At 45.3% G+C, this 17,815-nt stretch overlaps 1 protein-coding gene across 1 annotated transcript in view; it reads right to left on the bottom strand.

The window, feature by feature from the left end:
• LOC137593958 (cytochrome P450 2J6-like) overlaps positions 1-17,512 on the bottom strand; it is a 29,037-nt gene extending 11,525 nt beyond the window's left edge. Inside the window, exons 1-7 of the mRNA XM_068313098.1 lie at positions 17,351-17,512; positions 15,554-15,569; positions 13,144-13,308; positions 4,312-4,472; positions 4,003-4,071; positions 714-818; positions 436-574 (exon numbers count right to left, since the gene is read on the bottom strand). Coding sequence (XP_068169199.1) covers positions 436-574; positions 714-818; positions 4,003-4,071; positions 4,312-4,472; positions 13,144-13,308; positions 15,554-15,569; positions 17,351-17,512 — 817 coding nt within the window. The remainder of the gene's footprint in view (positions 1-435; positions 575-713; positions 819-4,002; positions 4,072-4,311; positions 4,473-13,143; positions 13,309-15,553; positions 15,570-17,350) is intronic.
• Positions 17,513-17,815: the final 303 nt, after the last annotated feature.

Genomic DNA, 17,815 nt, shown 5'->3' with positions numbered 1-17,815 from the left:
GGAAACATATTAACATATATCATATTATCAGAATGTAATATGATATATGGAGGGAAGGAGGGAATGAGGGAAAATGTACAAAAGTTTTGTACTAAAGTGCGGCGATGAGGGTTAAAAGTGTATTTACAAACACTCTCGAAGTGCTATCTCCTTAGTGTGGTATATATTAAAGAGAAATGATGGCCCACACATTGTCCAAAATTCATAATTATTCAGAGAATTAACAACTCTCATTTTGGCAGGAAAAATATCCCTGACAGGGATGAATTTAACAGTCCAGATAATTTAATAGTTCTTTGGGAAAGCCTTGTGGTGGTTCTGGAGGAATAGTAACAGCCAACACACACTGGCATGCGAGACACAATCCGTTCCAGTGACAGGAACATCTCTGGAGATGCTTTGTTTCAGTATGGCAACTTACTAAATGATACATACCCTGCATCTGTGGATAAGCTGTTAGGTAGAGGAAGCCAAACAGCAATGTGTTTGCAGTTGTGTCACTCCCAGCAGCATGAAGATCCAAAAGAAAAGCACGTAGTTGTTTCTCAGAAAAAGATGAGCCATCACCTCCTCTCTTTGCAGTCCAACAAAAAAAAGAGACAGAATGAGCTCAGTGTCACTATCACCGCTGTTAAAACGTCTTACCATCATTAATATCATAGTGTATTTAGGATGTTCTGTACAGAATTCTTTCTTTTAACTAAGACAAACACCTTATCCAGTTCATCCAGGTAGCAGTCTATGAAATGTCGTGGTTGGCCAGGGATTCTGGTCTTATTGTTTTCCACTACTGCCTTCAAATATCTTTCATGTGCAGCCTGGAAAGAAGAAAAATATTGTGGTGAAATATCCATTGTCACAAATTTTGAAATACAAAACAATTATTATATATTATTATTCCAAAACAATCCATTTTGTGTTAAAAACAACAAACATAGGCTTAGATTAGTCGGAGCTCATGGTGGATTACAACTGCAGCTTCTTCAGACCTGTAAACCAGACTTACATTCTGAGACTCTACTGTCCGAGCCAGCTGCCACAATTTGTTTGCTATTGTTGGTCAAGCTACACAAAGTCTCAAACAAATGACCCCAGTACTTCCTTGGGATGTATGAGGCTGCAGGCAGGTGTGCGGGTAGCAGTTGAATGGGTTTTGTTTTTGCTCCATGCACACCCGTCTGATTTTGAGAAAAATGTGTTCCAGGTTTAATTAGCTTGTGGGACTATGTGATAGTGTGTTTCTGACAGTTCTGAAGAGGGGACATATGGGACCTGCACAGGAGATATTACTATCCTATAGAGGGTTTTCCACTGGTGCAGTTTCATAATTAAGCTCAACACTTTAAGTCTGGGGATGGTGGTCCGTCTTTTTAAAAGGGGGGACCAGAGGGTGTGTACCAACTACAGGGACATCACACTCCTCAGCCTCCTGGGAAGGTTTTCTCCAAGCTGCTGGAAAGGAGGGTCTGGCCAATTGTCGAGCCTCAGATTGAAGAGGAACAATGTGCGTTCCATCCAAGCCCCCTCTAGATCTCTTGCAGTGATCTAGAGGGGGCTTGGGATTATGCCCACCAAGTCTACATGTGTTTTGTGGACTTGGAGAAGGACTGCAATCGGGTCCCCAGGGACTTGCTATGGAAGGTACTGTGGAACTATGGGGTGAGGGGGCCTCTCCTCAGGGCCATCCAATCCCTTTACGCCCAAAGTGAGAGCTGCGTTTGGGTTCTCGGCAGTAAGTCGGACTTGTTCCGAGTAGCTGTTGGCCTTCGCCAGGGCTGCGCTTTATCACCACTTCTGTTTGTGATTTTCATGGACAGGATATCGAGGCGTAGTCGTGGTGAGGAGGGGTTACAGTTTGGTGGCCTGAAGATTGCAGCGCTGCTTTTTGCAGATGATGTGGTCCTGTTTGCGTCATCAGCCTGTGACCTGCAGCACTCACTGGTCCGGTTTGCAGCCGAGTGTGAAGCGGTGGGGATGAGGATCAGCACCTCCAAATCTGAGGCCATGGTCCTCAGCAGGAAACCGGTGGACTGCCTTCTCCGAGTGGGGAATGAGGTCCTTCCACAAGTGAAGGAGTTTAAGTATCTTGGGGTCCTGTTCATGAGTGAGGGAACAATGGAGCGTGAGATTGGACGGAGAATTGGGGCAGCAGGAGCGGTATTGCAGTCACTTTACCGTACTGTTGTCACAAAGAGGGAGCTAAGCCGAGAGGCAAAGCTCTCCATCTACCGTTCAATCTTCATTCCTATCCTCACCTATGGTCATGAGCGATGGGTCATGACCGAAAGTACGAGATTGTGGATACAAGCAGCTGAAATGGGTTTTATCAGGGGGATAGCTGGAGTCTCCCTTAAAGATAAGGTAGAAACACTGCTGTTCACAAGGGGATCAGAGTAAAAAACCAAAGCTAAAATACCTGATCTGAAGAGCCTGCATAATAAAAATGCATACTCATAATAATACTGTATGTAGTCTTGTTGTGCCGGTCCCAAGCCCGGATAAATACAGAGGGTTGTGTCAATTTAAAACTTTTGCTAAATTAAAACATGCAAATCAAACCTATGACTTCCATACCGGATCGGTTGAGGCCCGGGTTAACAACGAAGGCCATCGGTGCTGTTGACCTACAGGGTGCTGGTGGAAATTGGACTTCTGTTGGTCGAAGAAGGAGAGAAGGAAAGTGTGTTCGTAGGAAGAGAGAGAAGAGGAACACCAAGAGTATAGGAGTGAGAGTAGGGATGTTGAATGTTGGGACTATGACAGGAAAAGGTAAAGAGTTGGTTGACATGATGCAGAGGAGGAAGGTAGACATACTGTGTGTCCAGGAGACCAGGTGGAAAGGTAGCAAGGCTAGAAGTTTAGGAGCAGGGTTCAAGTTGTTCTATCATGGTGTAGATAGGAAGAGAAATGGAGTATTAGTACGAGGAAGTACGAGATTGCGGATACAAGCGGCTGAAATGGGTTTTATCAGGGGGATAGCTGGTGTCTCCCATAGAGATAGGGTGAGAAACACTGCTTTTCGAAAGGGGATCAGAGTAGAGTCAATGCTCCTTTGCGTCGAGTCAGTTGAGGTGTTTTGGGCATCTGGTGCAGATGACTCCAGGTTGCCTCCCTAGGGAGCGGTTCCTGGCACGTCCAGCAGGGAGGAGACCTCGGGGCAGACCCAGGACCAACTGAAAGAATTATATCTCAACACTGGCCTGGGAACGCCTTGGGATCACCAAGTCACATCTAGTGGATGTGGCCAGAGAAAGGGAAGTTCGGGGCATGCTGTTGAAGCTACTTCCCTGCGATCCGACTCCAGATAAGCGGAAGAAGATGGATGGATGGATGGACTCAACACTGTACCTTTGATCAACGATGTTGATAAAAGCTAATGCTCATCCGGTGCACTCTGATGCAGCAAAACATATCTACATTTTGTATTGGTTGGTTACATACATCACAGAAATGAACATGACTTATGGGCAAGAGAACACCATAGCCAGCTGTTGTTGCCCAAAAGCCATTGGGAAATGATTTTTTTAGTGAGTTATAACCATGATGATGATGATGATGATGATGATGATGATGATGATCCATTTCATTTGTTGGCCATTGATCCACTTCATTTGTTGGCCATTGAGGGAACTGTTGTGTTCCTTGATGCAACTTTGAGCTGACAAATTAACTTGCCAATGGCCAAGCACATTTGCACCCATTACCATGGTCAAAATTACAATTTTCAAGTACTTTGGTTTATAAATATGTTCGCAAAATGAAATGCATTATTTGCCTGAGTGTGAATGGCGTTAAATAGTTACAACTAAAAGACTAGTTAGCTAAAACATGGCTAGCCAATATGCTAATTGTTTGATGTGAGTGAGTCAACATGCAGAAGTTGCCATGAATTCAATGAGTTTCCCAGAGTCACTGGCTATTGTCTGAACCCCAAAGATGTCACACTGCATCATTAAATATAACCTGTAATAAGGAATTTGAAATAAAGTATAAAGCTCATACCTTGACATTTTTAAAAATCTTCTGGAAGGGCAATGGCAGGTAGCGCACCAGGGGAACACAGTCATAAATCTGAAGAGTTAAAAGTAACGAATTATTTCATTTTAATCCTGTATACTTTCTTGTTTTAAAGAATTACGCGGTATTCTTATATGCTGTGAAAGCTGCCTGTAAATAGAATGTATTATTATTGTTATTATTATTATTATTATTACAGAAACATTTCATCTTAACATACTTGTTAATCATCCATCCTTTTAAAATTTATTATACAATTAAAAGAAATATCAAAGAAAAGGAAATAATACTCACCAAACCCCAGCGACCATTGATCGCTTTGTTGACCTCATGAAAAAAGGCGAGAAAAAAATTAATGGGCTCATCCTCATATTCAAACCTCTGAGAAAACAAAATTTGGCACATGACATTGCTGGTTACTTTGTGGAACAGCTGATAGGGATCCATGGGTTTACCTGGTAGAATAAAATAAAACAAACAAACATAAGATTTAAAGAAACAATAATCCTATAATGCAAAACAAAAATATTAAATGTGTTGGGCTCTGAGATTCTGGTTTTCACTCCAAAGCTAAGATACCTCATCTGAAGAGCCTGCATAATAAAAATGCATACTCATAACAATACTGTATGTAGTCTTGTTGTGCTGGTCCCAAGCCCGGAAAAATACAGAGGGTTGTGTCAGGAAGCGCATCCAATTAAAAGCTTTTGCTAAATTAAAACATGCAAATCAAACCTATGACTTCCATACCGGATCGGTCGAGGCCCGGTTTAACAGCGACAGCCATCGGTGCTGTTCACCTACAGGGTGCTGGTGGAAATTGGATAACTGTTGGTCGAAGAAGGAGAGGAGGAAAGTGTGTTCGTAGGAAGAGAGAGAAGAGGAACACCAAGAGTATAGGACTAAGAGTAGGGACGTTGAATGTTGGGACTGTGACAGGAAAAGGTAGAGAGTTGGTTGACATGATGCAGAGGAGGAAGGTAGACATACTGCGTGTACAGGAGACCAGGTGGAAAGGTAGCAAGGCTAGAAGTTTAGGAGCAGGGTTCAAGTTGTTCTATCATGGTGTAGATGGGAAGAGAAATGGAGTAGGAGTTATCTTGAAGGAGGAGTTTGTTAGGAATGTCCTGGAGGTAAAAAGAGTGTCAGATAGAGTGATGAGTCTGAAGCTAGAAATAGAAGGTGTGATGTTCAGTGTTGTTAGTGGGTATGCTCCACAGGTAGGGTGTGAGCTGGAGGAGAAGGAGAAATTCTGGTTGGACTTTGATGAAGTGATGCAGAGCATACCTAGAAGTGAGAGAGTTGTCATTGGTGCAGACTTCAATGGACATGTTGGTGCAGGAAACAGAGGTGATGAGGAGGTGATGGGCAGGTTTGGTATCCAGGAGAGGAACGCAGAAGGACAGATGGTAGTTGACTTTGCAAAAAGGATGGAAATGGCTGTAGTGAATACTTTCTTCCAGAAGAGGCAGGAACATAGGGTGACCTATAAGAGTGGAGGTAGGAGCACACAGGTAGACTACATCTGGTGTAGACGGTGTAACCTGAAGGAGATCGGTGACTGTATAGTAGTGGTAGGTGAGAGTGTAGCCAAACAGCATAGGATGGTGGTGTGTAGGATGACTCTGGTGGTGAGGAAGATCAAGAGGACAAAGACAGAGCAGAGGACGAAATGGTGGAAGCGGAAAAAGGAAGAGTGTTGCAGGACTTTTAGGAACGAGTTAAGACATGCTCTGGGTGATCAGGAGGTGCTTCCAGATGACTGGACAACTACAGCTAATGTGATCAGGGAGACAGGTAGGAGAGTACTTGGTGTGTCATCTGGAAGGACAGTAGATAAGGAGACTTGGTGGCGGAATGAGGAGGTACAGGAGTGTATACAGAGAAAGAGGTTAGCTAAGAAGAAGTGGGACACTGAGAGGACTGAGGAGAGTAGACAGGAGTACAGGGAGATGCAGCGTAAGGTGAAGGTAGAGGTAGCAAAGGCCAAACAAGAAGCTTATGATGACTTGTATGCTAGGTTGGACAGTAAGGAGGGAGAGACTGATCTATACAGGTTGGCAAGACAGAGAGACAGCGATGGGAAGGACGTGCAGCAGGTTAGGGTGATTAAGGATAGGGATGGAAGTCTATTGACAGGTGCCAGTAGTGTGATGGGAAGATGGAAAGAGTACTTTGAAGAGTTGATGAACGTGGAAAATGAGAGAGAACAAAGACTAGAAGAGGTGACTGTTGTGGACCAGGAAATAGCAAAGATTAGTCAGGATGAAATGAGGAGGACACTGAAGAGGATGAAGAGTGGAAAGGCAGTCGGTCCTGATGATATACCTGTAGAGGTATGGAAGTGTCTAGGAGAGGTGGCAGTAGAGTTTCTGACTGGGTTGTTCAACAGGATCTTAGATAGTGAGAAGATGCCTGAGGAATGGAGTAGAAGTGTGCTGGTGCCCATTTTTAAGAACAAGGGAGATGTGCAGAGTTGTGGCAACTACAGAGGAATAAAGCTGATGAGCCATACAATGAAGTTATGGGAGAGAGTAGTGGAAGCTAGACCAAGGGCAGAAGTGAACATTTGTGAGCAGCAGTATGGTTTCATGCCAAAAAAGAGTACTACAGATGCAGTATTTGCTCTGAGGATGTTGATAGAGAAGTACAGAGAAGGCCAGAGGAAGCTGCATTGTGTTTTTGTAGATCTGGAGAAAGCTGATGACAGAGTGTCCAGAGAAGAACTGTGGTATTGTATGAGGAAGTCTGGAGTGGCAGAGAAGTATGTTAGAGCGGTGCAGGACATGTATGAGGACTGTAAGACAGTGGTGAGGTGTGCTGTAGGTGTGACAGAGGAGTTCAAGGTGGAGGTGGGACTGCATCAGGGATCAGCTCTGAGCCCCTTCTTGTTGCTATGGTGATGGACAGGCTGACAGACGAGGTTAGACAGGAATCTCCATGGACTATGATGTTTGCAGATGACATTGTGATCTGCAGTGAGAGCAGGGAACAGGTGGAGGAGAAGCTAGAGAGGTGGAGGTTTGTCCTGGAAAGGAGAGGAATGAAGGTTAGCCGCAGTAAGACAGAGTACATGTGTGTGAATGAGAGGGACCCAAGTGGAAGAGTGAGGTTACAGGGAGAAGAGATCAAGAAGGTGGAGGATTTGAAGTACTTAGGGTCAACAGTCCAGAGCAATGGAGAGTGTGGAAAAGAGGTGAAGAAGCATGTCCAGGCAGGATGGAACGGGTGGAGGAAAGTGTCAGGTGTGATGTGTGATAGAAGAGTTTCAGCTAAAATGAAAGGAAAGGTGTACAAAACTGTGGTGAGACCAGCGATGTTGTTTGGTCTAGAGACAGTGTCACTGAGGAAAAGACAGGAGACAGAGCTGGAGGTAGCAGAGATGAAGATGCTGAGGTTCTCTCTGGGAGTGACCAGGAAGGATAGGATCAGGAATGAGTACATCAGAGGGACAGCACATGTTAGAGGTTCTGGAGATAAAGTCAGAGAGACCAGACTGAGATGGTTTGGACATGTCCAGAGGAGAGATAGTGAATATATTGGTAGAAGGATGCTGAGTTCTGAACTGCCAGGCAGGAGGCCTAGAGGAAGACCAAAGAGGAGGTTTATGGATGTAGAGAAAGAGGACATGAAGGTAGTTGGTGTGAGAGAAGAGGATGCAAAGGACATGGTTAGATGGAGGACACTGATTCTCTGTGGTGACCCCTGAAGGAAAAAGTCCAAAGGAAAAGATTTTTTTTTTTTTTTTGCAAAAACCAAAGGAAAAGAAGAAGATTTGGAATGGGATGTGATTCAGTGTTTCTCAGATACATAAATAATTCTAAATAACTTTTCCCCTTATTTTTAACCCATGCAAATCAGAAATGCAATGCTACCATTGGAAGATGGGAGTAATATTCAAAAAGGTGGTTTGTCACCATAATTAACAAAAGAAAAATGCACCATCACCACCAGCCTGTGGGACAATTCCTCTAAAAAAAGAGGTGAAATGGTCTGATCAAAAGTTTAAGATAAATATTATCATCATCATTTGAGAACAAAGTATGAACAGATGTTTCATTTACATTTCAACAAGCAATGGCTGCTCCTCAAAAAACTAACATCGACCCATATCAAATCTCTCATTCTTACTTTGGAGAAAATAGTCGCTAATCAGTTATGTGACTTCCTTAAATCCAACAGTCTATTTGAGAATTTGTGGGCAGGTCTTAGGGAATATTATCGATCATAGTATTCTTTTGAAACGACTGGACAAAACGATTGGTATTAAGGGATCAGCACTGATGTGGTTTAAGCACATCAGTGCACGATGGCGCCACGGATGGACGCCTCGGCACGGACCTCTCTCTTGTTCTACTTTATTTTGTGTTTTTTGTCGACCTTCGCGTCTTTTTCTGAGTGCTATCCCATCACCTACTCCTCTGAGGAACTGCTGGCCATCAGACAGTTCTTACCCGGTAATTTTATTCCGCAGTTTGCGCCAGATCCGAGCAGTTTTGCGGAGATCTTGATCGGCGGAGCTGCGGCCCTTTATGGGCTGCGGCCACGCAGACGTCGGGGTAAGAGAGCTGGCGTGCTGGTGAGACTCCGCCAGCAGGGATTCAGGACCCCGCTGCCATCAATACATCTGGCTAACCTCCGCTCACTACCCAATAAACTGGACGAGCTGCACCTCCTCTGCGGGAAAAATATGGACTTTGCACGTTCCGCTGCCCTGTGTTTCACTGAAACTTGGCTCAGTGAATCGATCCCCGACGGCGCTCTGCATTTGCCGGACTTCCAACTTCACAGAGCGGACCGCGTCAAGGAGCGGTCGGGGAAAACAAAGGGCGGTGGAATATGTTTCTACATCAACGAAGGTTGGTGTAAGGATGTCACAGTGCTCAGCAGGTTCTGTGGACCGAACATTGAGACATTCTGCATCAACTGTAAGCCCTTTTATTCCCCGCGGGAGTTCTCCTCTTTCGTGTTCGTCGGTGTTTACATTCCACCGCAAGCTAATGTGGATGCTGCACTCCATACATTAGTGGAACAAATCACGGACATTGAAAGGAAACACCCGGACTCATTTTTAATCATCCTGGGGGACTTCAACAGAGCGAAACTAAACAACGAGCTCCCTAAATACAGGCAGCATGTGACCTGCCCGACGAGGGACAACAACACGCTGGATCACTGCTACACGGTAACTAGGGAAGCTTATCGCTCGGTCCCCCGCGCAGCTTTGGGAAACTCCGATCACTGCCTCGTCCACCTCATCCCAGCCTACAGGCAGAGACTGAGAACATCTCGGCCTGTGGTGAAAACGGTGAAGAAATGGACCAACGAGGCAAAGCAGGAACTGCAGGAATGCTTTGACTGCACCGACTGGAGTGTTTTTCAAGCTGCTACGGACAACCTGGATGATTACACGGACACTGTGACAGCCTACATTAGCTTCTGTGAGGACCTGTGTGTGCCAACCAAGACCTTCCGCACATACAGCAACAACAAGCCATGGTTCACAGCCAAGCTGAGACAACTGCGCTTGGCTAAGGAGGAGGCCTACAGATCTGGGGATAGGGCTCTGTACCGGCAGACCAGGAACACACTGACTAAGGAGATCAGAGCAGCTAAGAGGAGTTACTCTGATAAGCTGAGAGGAAACCTTTCAGCCACCAACCCCTCGTCGGTGTGGAGAGGTCTGCAGGACATCACCGGCTACAGACGCCCGTCCCCCCCTGCTGAGGCCAACAAGAACCTGGCTGACGACCTCAACAGATTCTATTGTAGGTTCGAAAAGGCCTTCACACCCACCACCCCCATTCCACTACCTGCAGCCCATATCACACCGCCATTCACACCTCCACTCCCCTCAACAAACACTGTCTGCACCCCACCCCCTTCAAACCCCCTGCCTGCCCCACCTCCAACCCCCCTCCCCTCCACAATCCCATCCCCTTCACACCCCCAGCCCACACCACCCTCAACCCCCCTCAGTGTGACCGTCCAGGAGGTGAGTCAGCAGTTCCACAGACAAAAGATCAGGAAGGCGCCAGGCCCTGATGGTGTCTCCCCCTCCTGCCTCAAGGTCTGTGCAGACCAGCTGGCTCCAGTCTTCACACAGATCTTCAACAGATCCCTCCAACTGTGTGAGGTACCCTCCTGCTTCAAGCGCTCCACCATCATCCCGGTCCCCAAGAAACCCTCCACCACAGGACTAAATGACTTCCGGCCTGTCGCTCTGACATCTGTGGTCATGAAGTCCCTTGAACGCCTCGTGTTGAGCCACCTGAAGGACATCACATGACCCCTGCTGGACCCCCTGCAGTTTGCCTATCGGGCAAACAGGTCAGTGGATGATGCAGTCAACATGGGACTGCATTTCATCCTGGATCATCTCGACCACCCAGGGACATATGCACGGATCCTGTTCGTTGACTTCAGCTCGGCGTTCAACACCATCATCCCTGAGCTGCTATCCTCCAAACTTCACCAGCTCACAGTCCCCTCTGTCATGTGTAAGTGGATCACCAGCTTCCTGACAGACAGGACACAGCAGGTGAGGCTGGGGGCGATCACCTCAGACACTCAGACAGTCAGCACCGGTGCCCCCCAGGGTTGCGTCCTCTCTCCGCTGCTCTTCTCCATCTACACCAACAACTGCACATCCACGCACCCAGCCGTCAAACTCCTGAAGTTTGCAGATGACACAACTGTCATTGGACTCATCCAGGACGGGGATGAGTCCGCATACCGACAGGAGGTGAGACAGCTGGTGGACTGGTGTAGTCGCAACAGCCTGGAGCTGAACACGCTCAAGACTGTGGAGATGACAGTGGACTTTAGGAAGTCACCCTCCCCTCTGCTCCCCCTCACCATTGCAAACAGCCCTGTGGACTCTGTGGAGAGCTTCAAGTTCCTGGGGACTACTGTTTCACGGGACCTGAAGTGGTCTCTCCACATCAGCTGCATCCTCAAGAAGGCCCAGCAGAGGATGTACTTTCTCAGGCAGCTAAGGAAGCACGGTCTGCCACAGGAGCTGTTGGTCCTGTTCTACACGGCAGTCATTGAATCGGTTCTGTGTTCCTCCATCACAGTCTGGTTCGGTGCTGCCACCCAAAGGGACAGGACACGACTACAAAGGACAATCAGGTCTGCTGAGAAGATCACTGGGACCTCCCTGCCCTCCCTCCAAAAGCTGTACTTCTCAAGAATTAGGAGTCGGGCAGGGAAGATCATCTTAGACCCAACACACCCTGGACACCGTCTATTTAAAAGGCTACCCTCTGGGAGGCGCTACAGAGCCCTCCTCTCAAAAACAACCAGACTTAAAAACAGTTTCTTCCCCGAAGCCATAAGACACTTGAACAATAAATGTTAACTATTTGTCTCCAAATCCCTGCAACATGCACTCAGCACCTGTACATCATGTGTCCCCCCCCCCACCTACTGCATTTTGCATCCTACATTTTGTATTTAGTATAGTTATTTATAATATTTAAGTATTTAGAATAGTTAAGTTATGAATGAACAGTTTGAGACACCACCTGCCGGAAACAAATTCCTCGTCTGCTTTTTAAAAACGATGGCCAATAAAGCTGATTCTGATTCTGATTCTGATGTTAGAGGTTCTGGAGATAAAGTCAGAGAGGCCAGACTGAGATGGTTTGGACATGTCCAGAGGAGAGATAGTGAATATATTGGTAGACGGATGTTGAATTTTGAACTGCCAGGCAGGAGGCCTAGAGGAAGACCAAAGAGGAGGTTTATGGATGTAGTGAAAGAGGACATGAAGGTAGTTGGTGTGAGAGAAGAGGATTCAAAGGACAGGGCTAGATGGAGGAAATTGATTCTCTGTGGCGACCCCTGAAGGGAAAAGCCGAAAAGAAAAGAAGAAGAAGAAGACTGATGTGGTTTAAGTCCTATCTCATTGTTTCCAGTTTGTTAACATTAACAATGACTCTTCCCAGACCACTAGAGTTAGCTATGGAGCTCCTCAAGGTTTGGTTCGTGGTCCGATACTGTTTATCTTATACCTGTTCCTCGTGCTGTCTGCTGTCCTCTGTTACTCCTCTGTCTGACCTCTCTCTCCTAGTCTCCATTCATGCCCCAGCATTTACACTTTACTGACTTTACTGGCACGGTGGTGCAGTGGTTAGCGCTGCTGCCTCACAACACGGCGGACCCGGGTTCGAGTCCCGCTCTGTGCGGAGTTCGCATGCTCTCCCCGTGTCTGCGTGGGTTCTCTCCGGGTTCTCCGGCTTCCTCCCACCTCCAAAAGCATGCGCTTCAGGTTGATTGGCCATTCCCAAATTGACCATAGGAGTGAGTGTGTGTGTGAATGGTTGTTTGTTTGTTTCTATGTGGCTCCGCGGTACACTGGCGTCGTGCCCGGAGTGTCCCCCGCCTGCGTGTAGAGACTGCCTGTCTTTGGACCAGGGGGGTGTACTGGGTCTGGACGTACACCAGGTTGTGGTCTGACGTGCCCAGTGGAGGCAGGCGATGACTCTGTACGCCTCTGTACTGTTAAAGCGCTTTGAAATGTCAGGTATCTGATTTAGTGCTATACCAACAAATGCCGTTTGAAGTTGATCGATAGCTATATCATGTCATATATGATGTTAGAAGGGCATTCATTCATCTTCATAGCTGCTTCTTCTGGGGGTGGCTGGAGCCTATCCCAGCAAACTTATGGGTAAGAGGTGGGGGACACTCATGTCGCCAGTGCAAAGCAGTGATGTTGGAAGTGTAGAGGAAAGTACCATTTTCAGTTCACTATTGATATTGTAAGATTTTAAGATTAAAATGTGTTAAAGTTTGTTGAGTTTGTGCGTGTCTGTGTGTCGTCCATGTGGCTCAGCGGTGCACTGGCGTTGCATCTGCTAGGGTAGGCTCCAGCAATCCTGCGACCCACAACAGCAGAAGGAGTGTTACTGACGATGAATGAATGAATGGTTGAGCCCAGGCTTATAGCGGAAACTAGCAAAACCGTTTCTAAGAAAGTCTCTATAATCATGGTGCATGTGAGCTGCAAACTTAAGTAGGAAGTGATGAAAATTGACTCATTTGTGTGTGTTTGAGGGGGTAGAGGGGGTGTTCTTGAAATACCCATCCCTAATTTCTGTCATGTTTGCAGACCGGTACCTTGACTCTGCTCCATTATCTTTATAACGTATTGTGTCTCTCTTAGGATTCTCTTCTCCATGGAATTTTTCGCCAAACCAAAGTTTCTCAGGGTCATCAGACCAAAACGTCGATGTTCTCTCCAGCCAGAGGTATAATCTGACAGAATCACTCCAGGAGCACCATCTAGATAAAAACAGATCAATTAAGAACTTGAAAAGAAAATTCATTCACTTAAAGGTCCAACATTATACCATTTTTAATTAATGTCACACAGCTGCCAGATGTCCAACTACACTGTATTTGAAATGTCTCGCACTGCAGCAAATAATTTTATTTGGCAGCCGGTCACGAAGGGTTCGGTCTGCCGGTTTGCATGTTTCCCTGAAATTAAACTAGGCAACCATTCCTGGAGTGTCCTCACATCCACCGACCTAATTTAGTTTCTATTTGAGTTCACTGGTATGGACCACTTTGGGCTATTCGCAACAGTGTACAAGGACACAACTCTGTGTAAACACCTGCAGATTTCACAACGATGAAGGAGAAATATGGTTGTGCATCATTTGTGCAAAAAGTGTTTTACGAGAACCTTGAGTTCACAATCCCCTAAACATTTTCCAGCTAACCACAGGAACTTGTTTATTGAAGAGAATTTATGGTTTACTGAGTGTTGAGTCTTTACAGAAGAGTGAGTTCCATTCACAGATTAATGGTGCAGTCAAGTATAAAATATAAGACATGAGAGTCATTCAGTCATTGGCAACTATAATCCTCTAATCCAACTTTCCTCTGTTTGCAGTTCAGTAGGTCTCAAAGCTTCCACAGGGTTTTCCTCTTGGAATTGTTTAATAGAAAATTAACATAGACTTTGGTGCTACAGCACTGAATAATAGAGAACTGAGAGAATGGCAAAAAAATAGTTCATATTAACAATAAATACTAAATTTTTGTGTTAACACCAGATATCTTGGTAGTTAATACTCATTCTACACCAGATAATGATGAGTCTGTGTAGGTTCTCAGTAATCCAGGTCAACGTAAATCAAATCTGAATGTTGTTTGAAATATCTTCAACTTAAGTATCAGAATTTATTTTTTAATGACCCTTCAACTGGAAAGTTTACGATGAAGCTGCTGCTTCCAGGAATGGAGGAAATTACAGTGATACCTCTGTACTCGACCGCCTCTATACTCGACCAAATCGGTGCTCGACCAAAAAATTCGAGTAGAAAATGTATCGGACCCCGAACAGATTTTCGGTACTCGACGAGCCGAGTCGACCCGAACGCGCTCCTCGGCTGCGCTCCTCGGCCAGCGGGTAAGCGTCAGTTCGACTCAGACCGCCAGCGGAGTAACACGTACGCAAATTACGTACGCAAAGACGTACGGAAATTATAGCAAAATATGAAAGTGGTGTACGAGTGTCCGACCTCGCGTCGCAGTACGAAATGAAAGTCAACCATTTCCACTATGTTGAAGCAGAAGCAACTGACAATGGACAGGTTCCTTCTTAAAGAAAAGAGGAAGGCTACTGCCCAGCCAGATTCACCTCCACGGAAGAGAGAGAGAGAAGGGAGAAAACCCCTGGAGGCGCGTTACCTGGCGTCATCATGGAAGGGATTCCCCTTCCATGATGACGCTAGTGCCATCAACCACTCTCCAAAACGTAAAGTAAATTATACAAAATGGTTTATAATGCTTTATCTTTATCATGTACTGCTTGTGCACATTTACGTATTCATTGTTGTTTAGATACACGTTCTTATAATATTTTAGGTATTTTTCTAAATGGTAAAAACGGATTAAAATACTTTCCATTATTTCTTATGGGAAAATTGGTTTCGGTGGTCGAACAAATCGGTGCTCATCCACCACCTCAGAACGGATTATGGTCGAGTACAGAGGTATCACTGTACTATATTTATACACACTGAAAAAACTGTGTTCGTTATTTGCCATAAGAGAGTTTCCTTGTTAATACTAAAACTATGAGTAATTGTACATGCTAATACATATAACAAGTTATCTGAAGTGACCATGGTGAAAAATTGAAGGAACATAAATACTACAACCTCTCCATAGAACCTCATTCCTAACAGAACCTTGAGCCATGCATTTCCTGGTCTACAGGACCTGAAGCTAAATGCCTTCTACCCATCAGCCCTTTTTTTTGGATGCTGTTGATATTGTAAATGACATGAAGGTGGTAAGGTCTGTTGTAGTGACATAGCTGAAAATAAATAAACTGAAAAACAAAAAAAATGAACCTGTAGCTCTGTACCGTTATGTCGCACAAGATGATTGGCAAACTGTTCTTGTGGTCTGCCAGAGAAAGCAGCAGCTTTATTGACAAAAGCTTCTTTCATTGCCTGCAACCCATTGATGACAATCCCAGGCCTAGGACCGATGGAAAAGCTGTAGACATTACCATAGCGTTTGGTCAGCTGGGGACAGAAAGAGAAGTTTATGTTTACTGCATAAATAAAGAATTACTTCATCAGCATCAACCAGTTACGTTAGATTCAACTCTCTCCTTTGACCAGCATATTAAAGAGGTGACAAAGATCACCTTCTTTTATTTACGTAATATCCCAAAAATTAGGTCCTCTCTAGCCATGGCTGATGCAGAGATTCTGATTCATGCCTTTGTGTCCTCTAGACTTGATTATTGTAATGTTCTGTTATCGGGGTTGCCTCGGTCTAGTATTAGGGGCCTTCAGATGGTTCAGAATACAGCAGCAAGAATATTAACTAAAACTAGGAAATTTGACCACATCACCCCAGTTTTGGCTGCATTACACTGGCTCCTGATTAATGTTAGATCCGACTTTAAGGTACTTCTAATGACATATAAAAACATTAATGGGCTTGCTCCCACCTACTTGTTGATCTGGTTAAACCTTACACTCCAATTAGGGCTCTCCGCTCTCAGAATACTGGTCTCTTGTGTGTTCCTAGAGTTAAAAAGAAGTCAGCTGGCCAGAGGGCCTTCTCCTGTCGGGCCCCTTTCTTGTGGAATAATCTCCCTGTAAGTATTAGACAGTCTGTATCTGTAAATGTCTTTAAATCTAGACTCAAATCTAGCATTTTGTTCTCCCTAACAAATAACTAATATTGGGGGTGGCAGTCTCAATGTTTAGGTTCAGCCTAGTCCTGCCGACGAGCCGTAGGATTTCTTAGTTAGGCCCCTGCCTCCCATTAATCCTCTGCTATTCTGGTCCCTCTAGCACCACTCCCCCCCTGCTCTCTCTATCTCTCTCCCTCCTTCTCCTGTTCTCTCTCTCAGGCCTTTGTGTGGTGGATCATTCAGCAATCGGCTACCTCTGTCTGCTTCCGTGGCTGGCGATATCAAAAGCTACACAAAGGACCTGTTTCACCATCCACTAGGGGAGTCTGGTTCCATCTCATTGGGTTCTGCTGTGGTTTTTGGGTTTTGGCAGGGGGTAATCATACATTAACTTTTTTGAGCTCAATGACTTAGGCACTGTTTGGTCTGTCCTCAGAGTGGTGGATCCTCTGATCGGTGACCTCTGTGTGCTTCATCGGCTGGTGGTGACTCTACTGGATGGATCAGCGTGTCTTTGTCATACATTTATTACTGTTATTATTACTGTGTTATTAATCTGTACATGTCATATCCATTGCTTCGTCTGTCCACTCCAGGAAGCGGGGTCCCTCATCTAGTCTTCCTGAGGTTTCTCCCATCCATTTTTTCCCCTGTTAAAAGGGTTTTGGGGGGAGTTGTTCCTTATCCGATGTGAGGGTCGTATTGATAGGGGATGGGGGGTGGGGTGTCGTACTGCTTGCAGTGCACAAAGGTCAGAGGGATATCGTCCATGTGCAGATTGTAAAGCCCTTTGAGACATTTCTGTGAATCTGGGCTATAGAAGAATAAATAAACTTGAAACTTAATGGACGTTAATGCACATCTGGATTAAAGTACTGTAATTCCTCAGGGTTTCAATGCAGTTAAATAACTGAAAACTGAACAGTGTTAACTGAGTCAATCAGTGCTTCCTTCAATAGTGTATACATGCAGTGTTTGTGCCTCTGGTGTGAAACAAGAGCTGCTGATTTAAATCTGATTAAAATTACATTCATCATGTAAAGGTGTACACAAGCAGCAAGAACAAAAGCAAAAACATTCAAGCAAAGCTAATAAATAACTGTTCCACTCTTTGAAATTCAAGCTTAGATTCACATCAGTAACACAGTTCAACTTCACCCTGTCCAGATCCACAGTGGGGTTCTCCAGATTGAGCTCCAGCAGATTACCAATGAAGGGGATGGTTCGGGGTCCAGGAGGAAAATTTTTGTTCCTACGGTTCTGACTGAGAAGCACAAGGAGCCAAACAGCCACCAAGATTAGCAGCACAGATTCCAACATGATGCGAGTTGAGACTGACAGTTACCCACTACCCTGGCAGTGTGACCCAACCTTAGTACTGTCACATGTCCTACAGTCTCCACACATACATGATAGCCACTAACTGGACAAACAAGCAGGGAAATGTCTCTTTAGAATTGTTTACACTGGCCCCACGTCTACAAAAAAAGAAAAAAAAACAAGCACTCCACTGTCTTCTGTGCAACCTACATAGAGTAGATCTGTACAGAAGAGAGGAAGGTCCACATGACTGTCAAATTTTAACCATGTCCAAACAAACCAAAGGCCTCAGTATGCCGTTCA

The sequence above is a fragment of the Antennarius striatus genome, chromosome 4, assembly GCF_040054535.1.
Source record: "Antennarius striatus isolate MH-2024 chromosome 4, ASM4005453v1, whole genome shotgun sequence".
Lineage (NCBI taxonomy): Eukaryota > Metazoa > Chordata > Actinopteri > Lophiiformes > Antennariidae > Antennarius > Antennarius striatus.
Note: the sequence above shows the minus strand (reverse complement) of the source record. Positions and strands in the feature narration are given on the sequence as shown.